The sequence below is a fragment of the Oncorhynchus mykiss genome, chromosome 5 (assembly GCF_013265735.2).
Source record: "Oncorhynchus mykiss isolate Arlee chromosome 5, USDA_OmykA_1.1, whole genome shotgun sequence".
Taxonomy (NCBI): Eukaryota; Metazoa; Chordata; class Actinopteri; order Salmoniformes; family Salmonidae; genus Oncorhynchus; species Oncorhynchus mykiss.
Window position 1 is genome coordinate 54,345,554 of NC_048569.1, and position 23,600 is coordinate 54,369,153.

General features: G+C 42.7%; 1 protein-coding gene across 1 annotated transcript; it reads left to right on the forward strand.

Annotated features, from left to right (window-relative positions):
- The first annotated feature begins 927 nt into the window (after window positions 1–927).
- mutyh (mutY DNA glycosylase) lies at window positions 928–18,162 on the forward strand. The gene is made up of 15 exons (XM_021603347.2): window positions 928–1,259; window positions 1,609–1,733; window positions 3,875–3,914; window positions 4,000–4,073; window positions 4,201–4,242; window positions 4,342–4,413; window positions 4,947–5,060; window positions 5,182–5,279; window positions 5,735–5,879; window positions 6,008–6,095; window positions 6,373–6,555; window positions 9,877–10,022; window positions 10,284–10,436; window positions 17,473–17,523; window positions 17,724–18,162. The coding sequence occupies exons 1-15, from the start codon at window positions 1,148–1,150 to the stop codon at window positions 17,850–17,852; spliced, it is 1,572 nt and encodes a 523-aa protein (XP_021459022.2). The 5' UTR covers window positions 928–1,147; the 3' UTR covers window positions 17,853–18,162.
- The last annotated feature ends 5,438 nt before the right edge of the window (window positions 18,163–23,600 follow it).

The window sequence follows — 23,600 nt, forward strand, 5'->3', positions numbered from 1 at the left end:
TGTCTCCGTAATCTATCATGGGTAGGATGGTCATCTGAATCAGGGTTAGATTGGCAGCTGGGGTGAAAGAGGAGAGATTACGATAGAGGAAACCAAGTCTAGATGTAACTTCAGCCTGCAGCTTTGATATGTGCTGAGAGAAGGACAGTGTACTGTCTTTCTGTCTTTAAAAAAAAAAGTATACTCCCAAATACTTGTACCTCAAGCTCGAAAACATCAGAGGTAGTAATCACACCTGTGGGGAGAGGGGCATTCTTCTTACCAAACCACATGACCTTTGCTTTGGAGGTGTTCAGAACAAGGTTAAGGGTAGAGAAAGCTTGTTGGACACTAAGAAAGCTTTGTTGTAACAGGGAGGTAAACACATTTTGAGAGAAATGAGCTTTTTGTGCATATGGAAAATATCTGGGATCTTTAATTTCAGCTGATGAAAAATGAGACCAACAATTTACATGTTTACTGCATTTATATTTTTGTTCAGTAGAGAATATTGCACAGTCCAGGTTGGATCTGATTTATCTGTAGGGAAACTGTGCAATGTGAGCATGTGGGTTTACAGGGGAAAAAAATAACGAAATGGAATTCAAATAATTGAACCGAAGTAGGTCAATTAGTTGTTTAAAAACCGAAAAATAACTCCGGTAATAGCTCAGCACTACCAGCTAGACTAGGGTCCTGATGTAGGGTCCTGATGTATTCCATTCTTCCCTCAGTGAACTCCGTGGCCAATCAATGACCATCAATTGATCAAATAACAAGTAGAAAATAAATACATGTTTGCCTCAGTAGCTTATACTAAGTGCAGTGGCACCTATAAAAAAGTTCACTTTAATTTATACCTAAATCAATAATAAATCCACCGTAAAGGCTATGCACCTTTAAATATAGCGGAGGCGTCTTAGTGGAAATGTTTTAGCTAGGAGCGGATTGGACAAACGGCTTCCGTCCCCTCCGATAGTAAGTGACATAAGTCGCTATAGTGGCGGGAGATGTCATGTGCGCTGTCTATAGGTAAACAAACAACTTGATCGGAGTATTGCGTGAACAACAATAGTGAACATTGTTGTTGATTGTGGATAATATATCCACTAGTAGTTAGTTTAACTTGCCAACTATACGGACCAAAGCGGGGAGAGAGTTTGTTATTATGAGCAGGCTTCGATCAGCGATGCAGAAGAGGAAGAGAGTTGCGCTGGACAAAACCGAGTCGTCGTCAGCAAAACCATTGCGGAAAAGAACGAATGCAACTGTGAAACAAGGTAGGCCTACACGTTGGGACTTGTGTCTCACTAGTCAAAAAAGTCACAAAAAATTGTTGAACAGAGTAGAATATCAGCAACATCTTTGAATACGTTAGGACAACGGTGGAGATTCCTGGCACAAGTTATGTAACATGCCTCTCCCCCTCTCCTAATCTTTCTCTGTGCATTCACTCTGTCTTCAATCTTCATTTCGAGATCTGTGTCTGTCATTTCTCTCAATCTTTGTCTCCTAGTCTCTCTTTCTCTCTGCCCCGAGTCTCTTTTGACTATTGATGGATTTGAGTGATTGCCACAACCAAACATGTGATTTCACAATGGCATGCTGTAACGTCTTCCCTCCCCTCAGAGCCCGATGAGACTGCAGCGTCTACATACCATTCATTCCATGATCCTGCTGACATTACACTCTTTAGGACACGCATCCTTTACTGGTATGACCAGGGGAAGAGAGAGTTACCCTGGAGAACTGTGGTAAAGAGAATTATATACTATATTTTCCCATTACAGTTTAATTGATGCCTTACACGCACAACAAGGCATGACCATGATGATTGAGTGTGTACGAATGTACTCCCTTATACCATTGGTCTGTTAGAATATTTATTATATATTTTGCAGGATGAAATCTTTTGAGATGCACCATCTCATTTTCGATAGTGTCCAAATATTATCATGATCATAATCCATAATTTGACATATGGTACAGTGCCTTGCGAAAGTATTCGGCCCCCTTGAACTTTGCGACCTTTTGCCACATTTCAGGCTTCAAACATAAATATATAAAACTGTATTTTTTTGTGAAGAATCAACAACAAGTGGGACACAATCATGAAGTGGAACGACATTTATTGGATATTTCAAACTTTTTTAACAAATCAAAAACTGAAAAATTGGGCGTGCAAAATTATTCAGCCCCCTTAAGTTAATACTTTGTAGCGCCACCTTTTGCTGCGATTACAGCTGTAAGTCGCTTGGGGTATGTCTCTATCAGTTTTGCACATCGAGAGACTGACATTTTTCCCCATTCCTCCTTGCAAAACAGCTCGAGCTCAGTGAGGTTGGATGGAGAGCATTTGTGAACAGCAGTTTTCAGTTCTTTCCACAGATTCTCGATTGGATTCAGGTCTGGACTTTGACTTGGCCATTCTAACACCTGGATATGTTTATTTTTGAACCATTCCATTTTAGATTTTGCTTTATGTTTTGGATCATTGTCTTGTTGGAAGACAAATCTCCGTCCCAGTCTCAGGTCTTTTTCAGACTCCATCAGGTTTTCTTCCAGAATGGTCCTGTATTTGGCTCCATCCATCTTCCCATCAATTTTAACCATCTTCCCTGTCCCTGCTGAAGAAAAGCAGGCCCAAACCATGATGCTGCCACCACCATGTTTGACAGTGAGGATGGTGTGTTGAGGGTGATGAGCTGTGTTGTTTTTACGCCAAACATAACGTTTTGCATTGTTGCCAAAAAGTTAAATTTTGGTTTCATCTGACCAGAGCACCTTCTTCCACATGTTTGGTGTGTCTCCCAGGTGGCTTGTGGCAAACTTTAAACAACACTTTTTATGGATATCTTTAAGAAATGGCTTTCTTCTTGCCACTCTTCCATAAAGGCCAGATTTGTGCAATATACGACTGATTGTTGTCCTATGGACAGAGTCTCCCACCTCAGCTGTAGATCTCTGCAGTTCATCCAGAGTGATCATGGGCCTCTTGGCTGCATCTCTGATCAGTCTTCTCCTTGTATGAGCTGAAAGTTTAGAGGGACGGCCAGGTCTTGGTAGATTTGCAGTGGTCTGATACTCCTTCCATTTCAATATTATCGCTTGCACAGTGCTCCTTGGGATGTTTAAAGCTTGGGAAATATTTTTGTATCCAAATCCGGCTTTAAACTTCACAACAGTATCTCGGACCTGCCTGGTGTGTTCCTTGTTCTTCATGATGCTCTCTGCGCTTTTGACGGACCTCTAAGACTATCACAGTGCAGGTGCATTTATACGGAGACTTGATTACACACAGGTGGATTGTATTTATCATCATTAGTCATTTAGGTCAACATTGGATCATTCAGAGATCCTCACTGAACTTCTGGAGAGAGTTTGCTGCACTGAAAGTAAAGGGGCTGAATAATTTTGCACTCACAATTTTTCAGTTTTTGATTTGTTAAAAAAGTTTGAAATATCCAATAAATGTCGTTCCACTTCATGATTGTGTCCCACTTGTTGTTGATTCTTCACAAAAAAATACAGTTTTATATCTTTATGTTTGAAGCCTGAAATGTGGCCAAAGGTCGCAAAGTTCAAGGGGGCCGAATACTTTCGCAAGGCACTGTATATGAAATTTACATCGGTGGGCTATCTTAGCAGTATTAGTTTACTAATCCTCGGGGTAAAGTGGCTGTACCACGGCTCGAACCCGGGGCCCTCTGCCTCACTAACACACATAACCGCCCTCCTTGACAACTTAACCACCTGTTGGCTCCAATTTGACAGAACGTTTGACGGCATTTCAAGCTAGCTGTGGAATGAGCTTATGGCACGTTCTTATTTCCATTACATATAGAACTGCTTAGCTGGAATAAATGTTACTTTTCACTTGATGTTTCCTTAATAGGCTCTGACAGAACCGGACATCAACATCAGGACATATGCAGGTAAGACGCTGCATGCTCAACTCTCATATAATAATAACACGTGGGCCTTTTGTGTTATCCTAAATTGACCTGGTTTCCTCTCTAGTTTGGGTCTCAGAAATCATGCTACAGCAGACCCAGGTTGCCACTGTGATCGACTACTACAATAAGTGGATGAAGGTGGGCCAGTCCGTCGGGTCTCGTATGAAGTCTGAACTTGATTTAAGCAGACTTGGTAATCACAGAAACAATGCATTTGGTTTCATCTCTTCTCCTTGCGTTTTTTTGTTGCTTCATTCTTTTCCAGCGGTGGCCAACAGTACAGGGTCTTGCAGCGGCTACGTTGGAGGTGATTACAATGAATGCAAATGAGGGTCTGTGAGGTTGAAAATGCCTGTGTGCTCTGACCACCTTGTCATCAATTATCATCATTTTTTTATCCGCACAGGAAGTCAATCAGATGTGGGCTGGGCTTGGGTACTACTCCCGGGGAAAGAGACTTCAGGAAGGAGCTCAGAAGGTCTGTGTCTATGGCATATATTATTTACAGTATGTCCTGGCTCAAGAGAGGCTTACCACCACACCAACGGGACACGTCTATGACAAGTGGAGAGCTGTCTTTGGTTCATGTTGTTGACTGCCTCTGCCTCACTCAAAAACAGGATTTTATCTTTGATGTTAGGTCCTTACCTGTCTGTTGAGTTGGGGACATGGGTGGGAAATGTACTTTTTTGGTGGCTGGTGGATGCCCAAATTTTTACCAGCCACTATTTTGAATGAAGACAAATCTCAGAAAACGCATGCACATGTTTTGTAATGTTAAAACAACACACAAACACGCTGTTGATTTCTTGGATGTGAGGTTTGGATTGAACTGGGTGACCATCTGCCAATGTGACTGGTAAGAGTAGACATTGTTCTAGCCAATACCAAAATCGACAAGCAGGTGACATGTACTGTGTTGCTTGAACTATTGAGCGCCTGTTCTCTGTCTATAGTGACTTCTGAGTGTGTTGTTTTTGTCGTCCTGTCTGGCTGTGATTTGTACTACAGGTGGTAGCAGAGCTGGGGGGAGAGATGCCCAGGACGGTTGAGGCTCTGCTGAAGCAGCTGCCTGGAGTGGGCCGCTACACCGCCGCAGCTGTGGGCTCCATCGCGCTGGGCCAGGTCAGAGCTCTTTCTATACGCGCGCATGCTCACACACACCTTAAAGTTTTTAATTTTTTTTATACCCCTCTCTCTTTGGCATCATCGTTCACTAACATGACCTGTGACCTCTGTTGCCCAGGTGACAGGAGCTGTTGATGGGAATGTGATCCGGGTCCTGTGTCGGGTGCGGGCTATAGGGGCCGACAGTACAAGCCCAGCAGTGACTGAAGCTCTATGGTGAGGTTGAACTCATAGTTGAAGTGAGGAAGAAAAAAATGTTTTTCTAATGGTGAATCTTCAGTGGATATTTAACATCTGTCCAGTGCACTGTAGGTTGGTGACACCTTAATTGGGGAGAACGGGCTTGTGTTAATGACGGGAGCGGAATCGGTGGAATGGTATCAAGTACATTAAACACACGGTTTCCAGGTGTTTGATGCCATTCCATTTGTTCCGTTCAGTCCATTATTATGAGCTGTCCTCCCCTCTGCAGCCTCCACTGGTCCAGTGGGGGTCATCTATGTTTAATACAAGCTGTTACAATGAAGGCATAGTTGACCAATCCCAACACCTAAATCATCATACTCAGTCTCTTGTTGTTGACTTGATGTGTATTCTTACCTGGCTAGATACTGTATGGTTCCCTTGGTAATTGTTTTTAAGGATTCATTGTTCCTCTGTGTGTATTCTAGGAGCACCGCCAACACGTTGGTGTCCCAAGAGAGACCAGGGGACTTTAACCAGGCCATGATGGAGCTGGGGGCGAGGGTGTGCACCCCTAAAGGCCCCCAGTGCAATCAGTGTCCCATACAGACTCTCTGCCACTCCTACAGGAAGGTACCACACTGAGGTCATCAACCTTAATAACAAGACCAGGTCATAGCATTGGCCTATTCCAGACCAGTGGTGATGAGTCTCCAGTGCATATGTCGCTACTGTGTTAGTGTCTCTCTTTCTCTGTGCAGGTTAGCGTCAAACGAGAGGAGAACTCAACAAAGCTTCTGGGTAAATTGAACAGGGTACCTGCATCTCTGCCAGATGTAGAGGATTGTGGTAAGTGTTTTATTTTATTTTTTTCCTTTTCGTTGTTTCAAGGGATATAAGGATGGTAGTCATATACCTGGTATTTTGAATACGGTTATTAAAGCATATTTGATATAAATATCTATTGTTGTCTATAAGTCTTTGTAACAGATAGATACTCTAGCTCCCGGTATGTGTGTGCCTCCTTGACACCGCCAAATAATTATTGCGCAACGTGTAAACACTTCCTGACTCCTCCCCTAACTTTGTCCTCCTAACTTTGACCCCCCTCCCCCCCCCCCCCCAGTGACCTCAGGAACATGTAAACTGTGCCCCACGGAACCCTGGGACAGCCAACTGGGCGTTCTGAACTTCCCCAGGAAGGCGGTGAAGAAAGCTCCTCGTGTGGAGCGCACACTCACCTGTGTGGTGTCCCGTCCAGGAGCAGGAGGAGATGTCGAGTACCTGCTCACCCAAAGGCCGAGCAAAGGTCAGCTGCCCTTTAATATATGCGGTGTCTTAAATGGCACCCTAGCCCCTATCAGGGCTCTAAAGAGTGAACATTTTTGGCTGCATATGCTCCTAAATATTTAGCAGTGCGACTTGGAATTTCTATTTGGGAGCACCGGTGCCCCTAGAAGAAAAAAAAAACTTCTAGATAATAATTAATCGTTGTAATGATTAGGCTTTGCTGGACCTTTTTTGTTTCCGAGTGCCCTAGAGAAAGAAGTGTAGATTTGTTAGTGCCATGGTGGCCCCATTTACTACAGAGGAAACATCTAGTTTCTAGATTAAAAAAAAAAGATCATGGGGCCTCATTTCTAAATGTTTCTTATGCACATTATCCGCCTCAAATCATGCGTGCGGCAGTTTTTAACGCAAAGTTGCCACTTAGAAAAATTGAATTTGCCGCGGGAATGTGCTTGTCCTCCCGCAAACTTTAGACCATTGCGTACGCACAGTTTCTAGTGGTTGAAGTCTGAAGCATTGCAAGAAGCCAGAAGTAGCTTAGTAGTAGCCTTGTGGAAATGGGGAATATATGATAAAGGTCTTATTCATATCAAAAGAACAGGTAGGTCTAGCTAAATATAATGACAAGATGCAATCATTAGCCGTTAGTGAGACGAGATCTATTTATCTTTGCATTCTAAAATAATTAGAAATAGGCCTATATTTCCTATAATTTATTTCTTTTCATTGCTATATAACGTCCTCAACTTTTCTGACTGATGGTTTCATAGACGACTCACGAAATAGCCTGTAGGCCAAAAAACAAGTTGGGACAGGCTACTATTCGTCCCATTTCTCTTTTAGTTGGTCCCACTTTACAGTAGTAAATAAATGAGCTATTTCAAGCAGCCTATTTTGCTCAATGCGATCAGAAGTGCAGTTTAACGGTAGAATATGCGGTTCACCTTTTCCGTTGGCGTTTGTAGGCTACGTCTGAATACTGTAAAGTGCCATTTCTTGTGTAGACAATATTTCATTTATGAACCTAATACAGATATCATAACCATTCCTCACCTTTTCTGGCCATGACGAGTTCATATTCGCGAAGTAGCCGTCAATATTGTAGTACCCGAGACCACATATTGGGTGTCTTGTCTCTGTGAGATACCAGCGGAGTAAAAATGAAATAAAAACTCAATCAGCTTCCATTCAGTCAGCGCATAAAACCGCTTTGTCAGGCCAAATATGTACACTTCTTTCTTGAAACCATGAATGTCTTAACAGCCTATTGAAACCAGGGCTTCCTACTTTACTCGTTACTGTCCTTTTTACTTTTGTAGAAAAATATCCTTCATCTTTGTCAGTATTTCCTTGACCCCCTTGGTGGGGAAGAGTGGGGGAACTTGTTGGAAAGTTGTCCACTCACTATTAGTACAGTGGAGCCCGGAGGAAATTGTAACAGTCTTTATATCTATTATAAACATGTTTGTGCAGTGGCAAACCTACTGGACCTAGGCCTTCAGTGTGTGACAGGTTAGTACAGTGGCGAACCTATTGGACCTAGGCCTTCAGTGTGTGACAGGTTAGTACAGTGGCGAACCTATTGGACCTAGGCCTTCAGTGTGTGACAGGTTAGTACAGTGGCGAACCTATTGGACCTAGGCCTTCAGTGTGTGACAGGTTAGTACAGTGGCGAACCTATTGGACCTAGGCCTTCAGTGTGTGACAGGTTAGTACAGTGGGAAACCTATTGGACCTAGGCCTTCAGTGTGTGTGACAGGTTAGTACAGTGGGAAACCTATTTGATCTAGGCCTTCAGTGTGTGACAGGCTCGTGATGCTGAAAGAACAACAACCATAATATCAGCACACTCACATAGGAGAGTTAACTTTTTGTCAAACACAAAGGGCCAGTGGTGTAGTGGAAGCTATACGCAGGCCATATATCCAGTTTTTTTTCAGTGGGCTTTGCTTCTACTCACTTCTTAATCCCCACTGATCCACATCAAAGCAGCGTGGTGGAGGTATAGGACTTATCAATTATGTAGTACAATAGAGAAATCAAGAGCACACAGCTCTCAATTGGTTGTCTCACGGAGCAGCTCACAGAAGAATGACATCAGTAGCCATTAGGGTAGGTAGGAAAGACGTTTCAACTTATGATATTTTCCAGTAAATGCTAACTAAGTCTTGGTTAGCAGACTAATTCATGAACACGCTGTTTGCATGAACATTTTCGAAAAGCTTTCCCAAAAAAACTTCCCAGTTAAACTTTGACTGCAAAGTAGGCCGACCCGACATAATGGTGTCATGCTAATTTGTATCAATGGGGAGGGCATTTATTTTTGCTCAATTGAATTAAAGGGCAACTTCACCCTCCAAAAATAGATTTTGGGGGATTTTTACAAGACCTCAAAAAATGGTCTCCTGAATGCATCTTGTGAAAATATGAAAGATCTACAGGAAAACCTGTAAAAAAAAAAAAACATAGGAAAATAGAGGATTTTTCACACAGGGCACCTTTCCTTCACCGGGCAGTATACCCAGACCAGAGTCACACACAACATGCTTTTAAAGGATAAGCAGGCCCTTCACTCAGACATAATTATCCAGTAGGTCCCAATCATAAGAATACCAAGACACAACCATTAGGCCAAGCATTTGCCAATCGAAATGTACAACTATTACTTCCCATTGCAAAAAAAACCTTTTAGCGCTTAGCGCACAAAGTAACCGGTGATCCAAAATGTTAAGTGCAACAATGTTTCACACACAAGTTATTTTCAAAGAGATGGCAGGCAACAGCGAGTGAGCTGCAATAAAAAACACAGTTCCACCTACCAGATGATGATAATTTGAAACTTAACTTCTTGTTGAAAGTTATTCTTGAAAAGGGGGAAGCTAACAAATGAGCAACAACCTCTTCGGTAACACCTGCTGCAGCTGCTGCAAACTAGCCTACAAAAAAAGCTAGCTCGCTAGACCGTCGGAGAACTACTGCTCGCTATTGCGCATTAACTTTCAAGTTGGGAGCACCAGTGCTACCAATGAAAATTGTAAGTTTAGAGCCCTGGTCCTTACATTCACTATATCGTGAATAGGGTACCATTTGGGACAGGGCTCTAGTATAGCACTAAAACACACCTTCCAAGCATTTTAATTTCGCACCATTCCTGTTGTTTTTCTGCATGATGTTTGTGCCGTTGTACAGCTCCAAGGTGGGTGTATTTACTATATCTTTACCATTGTTCTCACTAACATATTTATCAAAGGTAACCTTTTATTATCAGTTGGGAATTTTGAGCACACTCATTAACTGTCTTGTCTGCTTGCCTTTTCCTTCCTTCTTTACTTCCTTGTAGGACTTTTGGCTGGTATGTGGGAGTTCCCTAGCCTGCTCCTGGAGGGGGAGAATTCTGAGATGAAACAGAGGGGGGCGCTGTGTGCTGGGGTGGGGAGAATGTTGGGAGTTCGGCTGGACAACGGGCTGCTCCAGTATGTGGGGGAGGTATGTACAGGAGAACAGGGCCTACTGTTATGTTAAGTTATGTTTTGCCTATCAGGGACATTAAAGAATATGTCCCAAATTGCACCCTATTGTCCCATGGTCCCTATGACTATTATTATACATTTCCTTGTCAAAATTCTGAATGAAATTCTGAATGACTTGTTATTTGGACTCGTGTCATTCTAAGTTTGTATTAGTATGCTAAGCTAGGCTTTTCCCTAAGTCATTGCAATTGACTGTTGGTGTTTTGCTACTGTACAGGTGGTTCATATATTCTCCCACATCCACCAGACATATGTTGTGTACAGCCTGTGTTTGAATGTCTCTGACGAGGGAGGGAAAGCCCAGAGTACTACACGCTGGCTCACTAGACCTTCCCTGCAGGAAGCTGCTGTATCCACTGGAGTGAAGAAGGTTAGTAATCTTAACTTGCTATGATCTACTGCGTGTTTGTGTGTGCGCTAACCCTAACAGTAATAGTGGTTAACATGATCTTTGAATTACCACTAAGATTGTACCCCACACATACAATTATCTGAAAGGTCCCTCAGTCGAGTAGTGAAATTCAAGCACAGGTTCAACCAGAAAGACCAGGGAGGTTTTCCAATGCCTCGCAAGAAGCCCTTACAAAAAAAAAAATCAGCTTTGAAGCTTCAGTAAAACTGCATTAACTGCGGTATTTGGGATGCAGTAATTGCAGAATAACTGCAGTTATACTGCACTGTAACTGCCGTTACACTGCAACATTTCTACAGTACATTTTTTATTTAATTATTTTTTATTCAATCTTTTTTTGTAAGGGAGGGCACTGATTGTTAGTAAACAAAGTAGATACTGAATATCCCTTTGAGCATGGTGAAGTTATTAATTACACTTTTGGATGGTGTATCAATACACCCAGTCACTACAAAGATACAGGCATCCTCCCTAACTCAGTTGCCAGAGAGGAAGGGATCCGCTTAGCGATTTCACCATGAGGCCAATGGTGATTTTTAAAATGGTTACAGAGTTTATTGGCTGTGATAGGTAGAAGACTGAGGATGGATCAACAAAATTGTCGTTACTCCACAATACTCACCTAAATTACAGAGTTAAAAGAAGGAAGCCTTTACAGAATACAAATATTCCAAAACATGCATCCTGTTTGCAACAAGACACTAAAGTAATTCTGCAAAAATAAATGTGGCAAAGAAACTATATTTTTGTCCTGAATACAAAGAATGTTTGAGGCAAATCCAACACAACACATGACTGAGTACCACACTTGATATTTTCAAGCATGGTGTTGGCTGCATCACGTTATGGGTATGCTTGTCATCGGCAAGGACTGCAGAGTTTTTCAGGATAAAAATAAACAGAATGGAGCTAAGCACAGGCAAAATCCTAGAGGAAAACCTGGTTCAGTCTATTTTCCAACAGACACTGGGAGACATTTGCCTTTTAGCAGAACAATATCCTAAAACACAAGGCCAAATCTACACTGGTTGATTACCAAGACGACATTGCATGTTCCTAAATGGTGTAGTTACAGTTTTTACTTACATCTGCTTGAAAATCAACCTGGTCTCAGAGCATTTTGAATTATTCTGTATGTAAATCCAAGACACTGCATTTAGTATGATATGTCGTATGGTATGTATTAATTTGTGGATGTCCATCACCTATTTCGTATGATATGTTACGAATGACATTTTTTAAAATTATATGTTATGGATTTGCAAAATGTACTATATGTTACGAATTTGCTGAACCTATGATATGTTACGAATTGTAGCTAGGTGGCTAATGTTAGCTAGCTGGCAAACATTAGCTAGGTTAGGGGAAGGGTTAGCTAACGTCCTAAGTAGTTGCAAAGTAGCTAAAAAGTAGTAAGTAGTTAAAGTTGCTAATGAATTAAAATGCTGACGTTGTCCGTGATGAGATTCAAACTCGCAACCTTTGGGTTGCTAGACGTCCCCTTTATATGCCCTCCCATTATTTTTCATTAATTCTTAAAAAAACATTTTTTAAATCTTCCGCTTTTGACGTTCAAGTATTTTGTGTAGATCGTCGACATCCATCTTAATTCCACTTTGTAACTCAACAAAATCAAGGGGTGTGAGTACTTTTGGAAGGTATTGTTGGTTCACATTTCACAAATGGAGTGAAATATGTTGTGCAATTAATATAGCCATATGTCTACTGCACACATGAGTTAGCTTTTCTATTGCATGTACTTTGGTCCACAAACTTTGGTCCATAAACCACTTCTTATCTGAAAATATAATTTAACTCAAGACTCACTCACCTTCACTCTATGACACAACATTGGACTTGGTCTCTGCCTCTATGCCTCGGTCTCTACTTCTTAAAGGCCCAATTCAGCCATTTTATATCAAATCATTTCTTCACCTTATTTCCATTAATTTCTCAAGCCAGAATTTAGCTCGTACTGTCTGGAATTGGTCTGATCGGGGAGGGGAAAACTGAAAATGAGCAGTTTAGAACTTTATTTGTCTATTAACTAATTCACTACATGGTGATGTAACCATGGAAAGCCAAAACTCCCGGCCAATGCAAACCTGCTGATTAGAAGGTCCTGTGTAGATTGTATTTTCAACCAGTAACTATAAGCAAAGATCACTGATACATTTAAAAAAAATAAAAAAAACACGGTTACAGTGTTTGTTTCATCAACTGTTATACAATATGATATAAAACACAGCAAAGACAGCATTTTGAGTGCGCTGAGTCTAACGTTCAGAAAGAAATTAGAACTCATTTTAAATCTGTAGCTGCTAATATTTCAGATGATACAGAGCTATTCTGTTTGATCTGTCTGGATATAGTGAAGGTTCTACTTCCTGTAGACACAGCTACTGTGTATTAATGACAACTGGAATCAGGATGATCGGAAACATGTCTACAGCTGCTCCCATTGCAGACCTTCACCCCAAGGCCCGCTCTGAAGGAAAAATAACATGTTGGCTGAATTAGTGGAGAAACTGAAGAAGAAGAAGAAGCTGCTCCTCTTGTTCACTGTTAGCTGGACATAAACAAAAAAAGTCACGCAATAAAGTAACAATAATAATAATAATGAGGCTATATACAGGTGGTACCGGTGCTGAGTCAATTAAAAAAAAATATATTTAACCAGGTCTGCTAGTTGGGAACAAGTTCTCATTTGCAACTGCGACCTGGCCAAGCTAAAGCATAGCAGTTCACAACAACAACAAGAACAACAAAGAGTTACACATGGAATAAACAAACAGAGTCAATAATACAGTTGAAAAAGTTGAATGTACAGCATGTGCAAATGAGGTAGGATAAGAGGGGTATAAAGCAATAAATAGGCCATGGTGGCGAAGTAATTACAATATAGCAATTAAACACTGGAATGGTAGATGTGCAGAAGATGAATGTGCAAGTAGAGATACTGGGGTGTAAAGGAGCAAGATAAATAAATAAATAAATAAATAAATACAGTATGGGGATGAGGTAGTTGGATGGGCTATATTACAGATGGGCTATGTACAGGTGCAGTGATCTGTGAGCTGCTCTGACAGCTGGTGCTTAAAGCTAGTGAGGGAGATAAGTGTCTCCAGCTTTAGTGATTTTTGCAGTTTGTTCCAGTCATTGGCAGCAGAGAACTGGAAGGAAAGGCGGTCAAAGGAAGAATGGGCTTTGGGGGATGACCAATGAGATATACCTGCTGGAGCGCGTGCTACAGGTGGGTGCTGCTATGGTGACCAGTGAGCTGAGATAAGGCGGGGCTTTACCTAGCAGATACTTGTAGATGACCTGGAGCCAGTGGGTTTGGTGACGAGTATGAAGCGAGGGCCAGCCAACGAGAGCGTACAGGTCGCAGTGGTTGGTAGTATATGGGACTTTGGTGACAAAACGGATGGAAATGGCCATGTTCTGTTATAATCTCCACCCGGCACAGCCAGAAGATGACTGGCCACCCCTCATAGCCTGGTTCCTCTCTAGGTTTCTTCCTAGGTTCGGGCTTTTCTAGGGAGTTTTTCCTAGCCACCGTGCTTCTACACCTGCATTGCTTGCTGTTTGGGGTTTTAGGCTGGGTTTCTGTACAGCACTTTGTGACATCAGCTGATGTAAGAAGGGCTATATAAATACATTTGATTTGATATTGCATAGATAATAAACAGCGAGTAGCAGCAGTGTAAAAACAAAGGGGGGGGGGGGTCAATGCAAATAGTCTGGGTGGCCATTTTATTAATTGTTCAGCAGTCTTATGGCTTGGGGGTAGAAGCTAAGGAGCCTTTTGGACCTAGACTTGTCACCGTGGTACCACTTGCCATGTGGTAGCAGAGAGAACAGTCTATGACTTTGGTGACTGGAGTCTTTGACAATTCTTTGGACTTTCCTCTGACACCGCTTAGTATATAGGCCCTGGATGGCAGGAATCTTGGCCCCAGTGATTTACTGGGCTGTGCGCACTACCCTCTGTAGCGCCTTGCGGTCGGATGCCGAGCAGTTGCCAAACTAGGCGGTGATGCAACCGTTCAGGATGCCCTCGATGGTGTAGCTGTATAACTTTTTGAGGATCTGGGGAACCATGCCAAATATATTCAGTCTCCTGAGGGGGGTAATGTGTTGTCATGCACTATTCACCACTGTCTTGGTGTGTTTGGGCCATGATAGTTTTTTGGTGATGTGGACACCAAGGAACTTGAAATTCTCGATCCCGCTCCACTACAGCCCCGTCGATGTGAATGGGTGCGTGTTCAGCCCACCTTCTCCTGTAGTCTACGATCATCTCCTTGCTCACGTTGAGGGAGAGGTTATTGTCCTGTCACCACACTACCAGGTCTCTGATCTCCTCCCTATAGGCTGTCTCATCGTTGTTGGTGATCAGGCCTGCTACCATTATCGTCAGTAAACTAAATGATGGTGTTGGAGTCATGCTTGGCCACGCAGTCGTGGGTGAACAGGGAGTACAGGAAAGGATTAAGCACGGACCCCTGAGGGGCCCCAGTGTTAAGGATCGACGTGGCAGACGTGTTGTTGCCTACTCTTACCACCTTGGGGGTGGCCCATCAGGAAGTCCAGGATCCAGTTGCAGAGGGAGGTGTTTTGTCCCAGGGTCCTTAGCTTAGTGATGAGCTTTGTGGGCACTGGTGTTGAACCCTGAGCTGTAGTCAATGAACAGCATTCTCACTGTGACCCTCCTGTGTTTCACCTCGCACCACCATTAACAGTTGTTGTAGTCTTGGGAAAGCAAAGAGTTCTGTCTGTCGGAACTGAAGCAGCAGGCGGAGCGCTATTGTAAGAAGGGAGTGGTGGTAATAACCATGGCAGTACAAGCTGTGAAATCTGTCCAAAAGGAATTGCATTAGTAGAATATTGTGAAGAGAATTTGACTCTTGAGTACTAATCAACGGTTTGTGTTGCATTTTACTTTCACAGTTGGCTGAACTCGCATTTGATTTGTCTACAGCTGGCTTCTTTTCAGTCTTATATTTGTACCACCAGTTATCCATTAACCGGTGTGTGTAACTCCTCCCTTAATTAACACGTCTATGTAGGCCTACTCTGTTGGTTGAACTCGTTTCTGTGTTTTTTTTTATTCGGCATCCTTTTTGGATTTGTAAAGATTGTATTCAAATTAAACATGCACTCAGTGAACAAAACATTAAGAACACCTTCCTACTGTTGAGCCTGCACCCCTCCTTCCCCTTTTTGCCCTCAGAACAGCCTCAGTTCATCGAGTCATGGACTCTACAAGGTGTCAATAGTGTTCCACAGGGATGCTGGCCCATGTTGACTTTAAATGATTCCCACAGATGTGTCAAGTTGGCTGGATGTCCTTTGGGTGGTGGACCATTTCTTGATACACATGGGATACTGTTGTGGGAAAAACCCAGAAGCGTTGCAGTTCTTGACACAAACCAGTTCCCCCTCTGAATGGCACACATACACAATCCATGTCTCTATTGCCTCAAGACTTAAACATACTTTTACCTGTCTCCTCCCCTTCCTCTACACTGATTTTGAAGTGGATTTAACAAGTGACATTAATAAGGGATCACCTGGATTCACCTGCTCAGTCTTTCATGGAAAGAGCATGTTCATAATGTTTTGTACACTGTATTATTTTTATTATGACATAGTAGTACAAAATAGAAACATTTTAAATAAATAAAACCTTTTTAATTTAAAATTAATAAAATTGTCAGACTTCAGTCACTGATTTATAGACTGATTTCTCTGATCCCACACGGCAAGCGATACCCGGAGGTCCAAGTCTAGGACCAAAAGGCTCCTCAACAGCTTCTACCCCCAAGCCACAAGACTGCTGAACAATTAATAAAATCGCCACCGGACAATTTACATTGACCCCCCCTTTGTACACTGCTGCTACTCGCTGTTTATTATCTATGCATAGTCACTTCACCCCCACCTACAAATTACCTCAACTAACCTGTACCCCCGCACACTGACTCGGTACCGGTGCCCCCTGTACATAGCCTCGTTATTCTTATTGTATCACTTTTTATTATTACTTTTTAATACTGAGTAACTTTAGAAGTCCATAACTGTTCCTAAGTGAGACATGTTCCTCTTGTCTCATTTTCTTCAACTAAATTTGGAACAAAACAGTACACCTACTGAATCGATAGGGAAACTCAGAACATAGTTCAAATCCAGAGTACAGAGGAAACTAACTAGCGCCCATGCAGTCTTTTCAATTGTATTTTCAAATCATCACTGTCTAATAAATCACTGTGCTTATTTCATGAAAACAACTCGCAACATATTTATTTGTATTTCCCTTAGCCTCCTTTTGCCATTGAAATTCTGTTGGATCGTGTTGGGATGATGATACAAATGTTCATATATTTACATGCATATCCCTGATTGATGGATGTATCCTCTTCAAAGTGGAGACATATGCAAATAAATGTTTTTCGTCATTGGTCAGAATAATCAAATTAGATTTGATGTCATGCTGTGGGCCAAAAACTCCGTCCCACCTGAAATAAACTATAATAAATTTAAAATAAATGTACACTAAAAGGGCATTATCATAATTTTCTAAATTTCAGACCGTTATGGAAATATCTTTAAGAAAAACAGGAAATACATTTTTTTGAGTGCACTGCCCTTTTAAAATGACAAAAAATAAATCTAAACTGTGTAGAAATTATAACTACATTATAACTACATTTAGCTCACTAATAATCACCAAAATTAAAGCTAGACAGTCAGAGTATCTAAAATTGCAGAAAAGATGGATAGAGGACGATCTTTTGAAAATTTGGACAGCGAGGAAATATAACCCTCTTTTGGGGGTGCCCTCCGGACCTCGTTGAAGACCGAATGAGGCCCCAGGTACAACATTTGTTTGACACCCCTGATCTAGTGTGTGCGTGTGTGCACGCAGTGTTTTCTGATTTAGCACTGTTAAGGTGAGCAAGAATAGTCATGCATCATTTATCTCTTGCAGATCATGAAGCTGTATGACACTATGGAGGATCAAGAGGGACAAGCTACCAAGGTATTTCACTACATCACATTCATTAGCAGGACACCCTTATCCAGAGTGAATATGATTATACGGTCTGCTATACAGTACTTTCTGAATTTATACCTGAAATCCTTCTGTATTGACACATAGACTAAATGACCCATTGATAACCCATACTGATGCCAGTGGTAACTCTTCTCTGTTCTTGTCTCTGTCTGGATGGGAAACAGAAGAAGGCTACTAACACTAAGAGTGATGGACAGCACAAGTCTAAAAAGCTCAAAGACAATTCAACAAACAGCGGGACCAGACAGCTGTCACTCAGTTCCTTCTTCAAGAGCCCAAAACAAGAAACTTGATCAATTTATACTTACTCGCAATGAATAACAATGTCGTTTTTTTATTTTATTTAAAGCTGATCAAGTACCATACAAGGACTACTACTGTGCCTTGCTGTCTGGATAACTGCCACAAGTGGTCTGGGTGTTCATCCCATGAGTGGAATACTTTAAGAGCAAAAAGTGTGTCATTGAGTTGTATGCTGAATACAATTATTATTATTTTTTTTAAATAACAAATTGCAACAGTGGCCTCCTATACAGTTGAAGTCGGAAGTTTAAATACAACTCAGCCAAGTATATTTAAACTCAGTTTTTAACAATTCCTGACATTTAATCCTAGAAAGAAATTCCCTGTTTTAGGTCAGTTAGGATCACCACTTTATTTTAAGAATGTGAAATGTCAGAATAATAGTAGAGGGGGATATATTTCAGCTTGTATTTCTTTCATCACATTCCCAGTGGGTCAGAAGTTTACATACCCTCAATTAGTATTTGGTAGCATTGTCTTTAAATTATTTATCTTGGGTCAAGCGTTTCAGGTAGCCTTCCACAAGTTTCCTACAATAAGATGGGTGAATCTTGGCCCATTCCTCCTGACAGAGATGGTGTAACTGAGTCAGGTTTGTAGGCCTCCTTGCTCGCACACGCCTTTTCAGTTCTGCCCACAAATGGTCTATTGGATTGAGGTCAGGGCTTTGTGATGGCCACTCCAATACATTGCCTTTGTTGTCCTTAAGCCATTTTGCCACAACTTTGGAAGTATACTTGGGGTCATTGTCCACTTGGAAGACCCATTTGTGACCAAGCTTTAACTTCCTGACTGATGTCTTGAGATGTTGCTTCAATACATCCACATAATTTTCATACCTCATGATGCCATCTATTTTGTGAAGTGCACCAGTCCCTCATGCAGCAAAGCACCCCCACAACATGATGCTGCCACCCCCGTGCTTCCCAGTTGGGTGTTCTTTGGCTTGCAAGTATCCCCCTTTTTCCTCCAAACATAACGATGGTCATTATGGCCAAACAGTTCTATTTTTGTTTCATCAGACCAGGAAATTTCTCCAAAAAGTACAATATTTGTCCCCATGTGCAGTTGCAAACCGTAGTCTGACTTTTTATGGCCACTGAGCAGCCTTTCAGGTTATGTCGATATAGGACTTGTTTTACTGTGGCTATAGATAATTTTATACCTGTGTCCTCCGGTCCTCCAGCATCTTCACAAGGTCCTTTGCTGTTGTTCTGGGATTGTTTTGCACTTTTCGCACTAGAGTACATTCATCTTTAGGAGACAGAACTCGTCTCCTTCCTGAGCGGTATGATGGCTGTGTGTTCCCATGGTGTTTATACTTGCATACTATTGTTTGTACAGATGAACGTGGTACCTTCAGGTGTTTGGAAATTGCTCCCAAGGATGATCCAGACTTGTGGAGGTCTTGACTGATATCTTTTGATTTCCCCATGATGTTAAGCAAAGAGGCACTGAGTTTGAAGGTAGACCTTGAAATACATCCACAGGTACACGTCCAATTTACTCAAATTATGTCAATTAGCCTATCAGAAGCTTCTAATGCCATGACATCGTTTTCTGGAATTTTCCAAGATGTTTAAAGGTACAGTCAACTTAGTGCATGTAAACTTCTGACCCACTGGAATTGTGATACAGTGAAATAATCTGTAAACAATTGTTGGAAAAATGACGTGTCATGCACAAAGTAGATGTCCTAACCGACTTGCCAAAACTAGTTTGTTAACAAGAAATGTGTGGAGTGGTTGAAAAATAAGTTTTAATGACTCCACCCTAAGTGTATGTAAACTTCTGACTTCAACTGTATGTTGCATAAAATATGCTTTGTTCATTTAACCTCTATCATATGATATATTTAGGTGATAATGCACGAGAAGCTGATGTTTGGAGGTGGGGTCAATATCACAAAACCATACCATTTGGACCATGCAACATTTAGCATTTTTATTACTTTTATGGAAATATTAGACTTGTATTGAAACATGTTGGCTAAGCTCCAGCACTTAGATAATTATAAGCACATTTTCAGTGAATCACCCATATGGTAAGTCCACCCTGTTATGGACATGCACTTAACTGTCTTTAATTACTTTCATTGGACTATTTTAATGATGTTTACATTTTCATAAAGCTATTGTGTACCCTTGTCAACCCTGTCCATTTGTTCTGGTCAAATTTTAAAGAAATAAGAGGATTTGTGTAAGTTTTATACAAAACTTCATTTAATTTGCACCTTATCTTTCTAAATTGAGACGGGTATTAATGATATTTTATCCAAGTTTATAATTGTGTGGTGTTGGCCGTGTCTTACTCTTTAAAAATGTTTTTTTTTTTTTTTACCAGGAAGGGCTCATTGAGATTTAAAATCTCTTTTTCAAGAGCGTCCTGGCCAAGATAGGCAGCACCAACTCATTACAAAAATGACAGACAAACAACAAGAAAAACTACAAGTAATCAAGTAAAAACCATAGAATTCACAAGAGTATAACAACAACAAAAAAATCCACTTGGAAGAAAAATATATTACACAAATTATTTATATTTGACAATGTAACTGAATTCATTTGAAAAAGATGCCAAGATAACAGGGTGCACAGCTATAACGGGACAGAACATAAATTAAACACTGAATACTGAATAGACAATACATAGTAGTACATGTAGTAACAACATTGGAACTGCTATTTAGTTACATATTCATTGTGGAAAAACAACATAAAAAATACATTGCCCCTACAAAAATCATTGGAATTAGCATTAGAACACATTCCTGCCCCTCTCTTCCTCTCGTACTCACCCTCTTTCCATCTCTCCCCCCTTTCACCCCAAATGCTCTTCCAAGTGGATTTTTCCATCTGCACAGAGCATTTATTAACAGCCTGTGGCTCTGGCATCAGACAAATGATCTGTCCATCAGAGTACCAACAAACATCTTCCTTTGGACTTGGCCAGAAGGATTTGTTGATGCCATTCCGGTGCATGCACTTCACCTTAATTGTCACGGTCGTTCTCCTCTTCATCTGAAGAGGAGAGGCGAAAAGGATCTGAGGACCAATACGCGGCGTGGTAAGTGTCCATGGTCAATCTTTAATAAAGAAAGTAGTGAACACTGAAAACTTTTACAAAACCAGTAAACAATGTGTGTATGTACAATGGGAAAGAATCCCGACCGGACACTAACACGTGCCTATACCACAGAGCCGAAGGTTACATAGAAATAATCCCGCACAACAACCAGGCGGGCCGGCTGTCTAATAAAGACAAACTAATTAAACATCCACAGGTGCTACCACTCAACATACAAGGAGGGGAAGGAAAAACAATCAGTGGCAGCTAATAGGCCGGTGACGACGACCGCCGAGCGCCACCTGCCCGGGAAAGGGAAACACCCTCGGTCGGACTCGTGACAGTACCCCCCCCCCCCCCCCCTGACGCGCGGCTCCCGCAGCGCGCCGACACCGGCCTCGAGGTCGCCCCGGAGGACGAGGCGCAGGGCGATCCGGATGGAGGCGATGGAAATCCCTCAACATGGAGGGATCCAATATGCCCATTACTCTCGGGGTGATAACCGGAGGTCAGGCTGACAGAGACCCCCAAACGTTCCATGAACGCTCTCCATACCCGGGACGTGAATTGGGGGCCCCGATCAGAAACGATGTCCTCCGGTTATCACCCCGAGAGTAATGGGCAGGTGGAGAGAGTGAACCAGGAGGTGGGTAGGTTTCTGCGGTCGTATTGCCAGGATCTGCCAGGGGAGTGGGCACGATACATTCCCTGGGCTGAAATGGCTCAGAACTCACTACGCCACTCCTCTACTAACGTGTCCCCTTTTCAGTGTGTGTTGGGGTACCAGCCGGTCCTGGCACCATGGCATCCGAGCCAGACCGAGGCTCCTGCGGTGGAGGAATGGGTACAGCGCTCCAAGGAGACCTGGAGGGCCGTCCAGGAATCTCTACGACAAGCGAGTGGACGGCAGAAGAGGAGTGCTGACCGCCACCGCAGTGAGGCCCCCGTGTTTGTACCGGGGGACAGGGTCTGGCTCTCGACCCGAAACCTACCTCTCCGCTTGCCCTGCCGGAAGCTGGGTCCGCAGTGTGTAGGGCCCTTTAAAGTCCTGAGGAGGATAAACGAGGTGTGTTATCGATTACAACTCCCTTCCTATTATCGTATTAACCCCTCGTTTCATGTGTCTCTCCTCAGGCCGGTGGTAGCTGGTCCCCTGCAGGACTGTGAGGTACCGGAGGTCCCTCCCCCCCCGCTGGACATCGAGGGGTCCCCGGCGTACACGATCCGGGCCATTCTGGACTCAAGACGCCGGGTGAGGGGCCTGCAGTACCTCGTGGACTGGGAGGGGTACGGTCCGGAGGAGAGGTGCTGGGTACCGGTGGGGGACATCTTGGATCCCTCCATGTTGAGGGATTTCCATCGCCTCCATCCGGATCGCCCTGCGCCTCGTCCTCCGGGGCGACCTCGAGACCGGTGTCGGCGCGCTGTGGGAGCCGCGCGTCAGGGGGGGGGTACTGTCACGAGTCCGACCGAGGGTGTTTCCCTTTCCCAGGCAGGTGGCGCTCGGCGGTCGTCGTCACCGGCCTATTAGCTGCCACTGATTGTTTTTCCTTCCCCTCCTTGTATGTTGAGTGGTAGCACCTGTGGATGTTTAATTAGTTTGTCTTTATTAGACAGCCGGCCCGCCTGGTTGTTGTGCGGGATTATTTCTATGTAACCTTCGGCTCTGTGGTATAGGCACGTGTTAGTGTCCGGTCGGGATTGTTTCCCATTGTACATTTTGATTCCCTGTGTTTTGGGAACGTAACTTTTTTGTGAGCACCCTGTGGTGCGTTGGTGCGATTAAAAGACGCGCAGCATTGAACTCTCTGTCTCCTGCATTTGACTCCACACCCACAACACCCGGAGCATTACATTAATGTTATGTTCCTCTACATCCATGATGATGCCAGGGTATCCTTCATGGTCATAATTGACACACCACTCCCCTACGTGATTAAGTTCACTGGTGCCAGGTCGCCATGTGGTGTCAGCCTTGTCATGAGATGCAGGGAGCTGGCTAGATAATGCAGGGTCAAGGACAGTCCAACATAACCACTATCCTTCTTGCACAGACAAGTAATGTCCCTGTTTTTTTTTTTATCTGGCCTGGTGAGACACTGGTAACCTGATGAATCTTCATCATTCCTTTAATGGCATCTCAGGCAGGCATCTGAGGTGAGAAGAAATATAGCATATGATACGATATAAAGAGTAACAAACAACTTTATATATTTCAAAACTCAACCAGCTACTGTACAAGAAACATGTATGTGTGTATGGGGAGGAAGGAGGGTTACTTCGGCTCTTGCCTCAACATCACTCTCAGTAATGAAGAACATCTCCGCAGAGGAGGAGAGGAGCCCAGGCTGATTTTCAGGAGTTGGGGGGGGGTTTGGGACTGCAGCGACGCACTGGCTCTTGAGTATCCTTTTTGAATTTCTCCATTTCTTCCTTTCTGTACGCTGCACTCTGTCACTGAGTCTTTCTTCCCTGTCTCTTTATCTTTTCTCCATTTCTCCCGCTCTTTCTCTAGATACTCTTTCCTTCTTTCTGGGTCAGCATTACGTCGTTCTCTGTATTGCCGCTGTCTTTCAGCTGCACTAGTAGTTGTCATTCCTTCAGAACGACCTATTTTTCAATTGATATTTATTTATTCTTAAAATACTATACATGCTATATATACACTAATT

Coding starts and splice junctions, on each gene's coding strand:
- mutyh (XM_021603347.2), top strand. CDS start 1,148: ATGAGCAGGCTTCGATCAGCGATGCAGAAGAGGAAGAGAGTTGCGCTG. Junction 1,260..1,608: donor GAATGCAACTGTGAAACAAG/GTAGGCCTACAC, acceptor CCCTCCCCTCAG/AGCCCGATGAGACTGCAGCG. Junction 4,074..4,200: donor ACTACAATAAGTGGATGAAG/GTGGGCCAGTCC, acceptor ATTCTTTTCCAG/CGGTGGCCAACAGTACAGGG.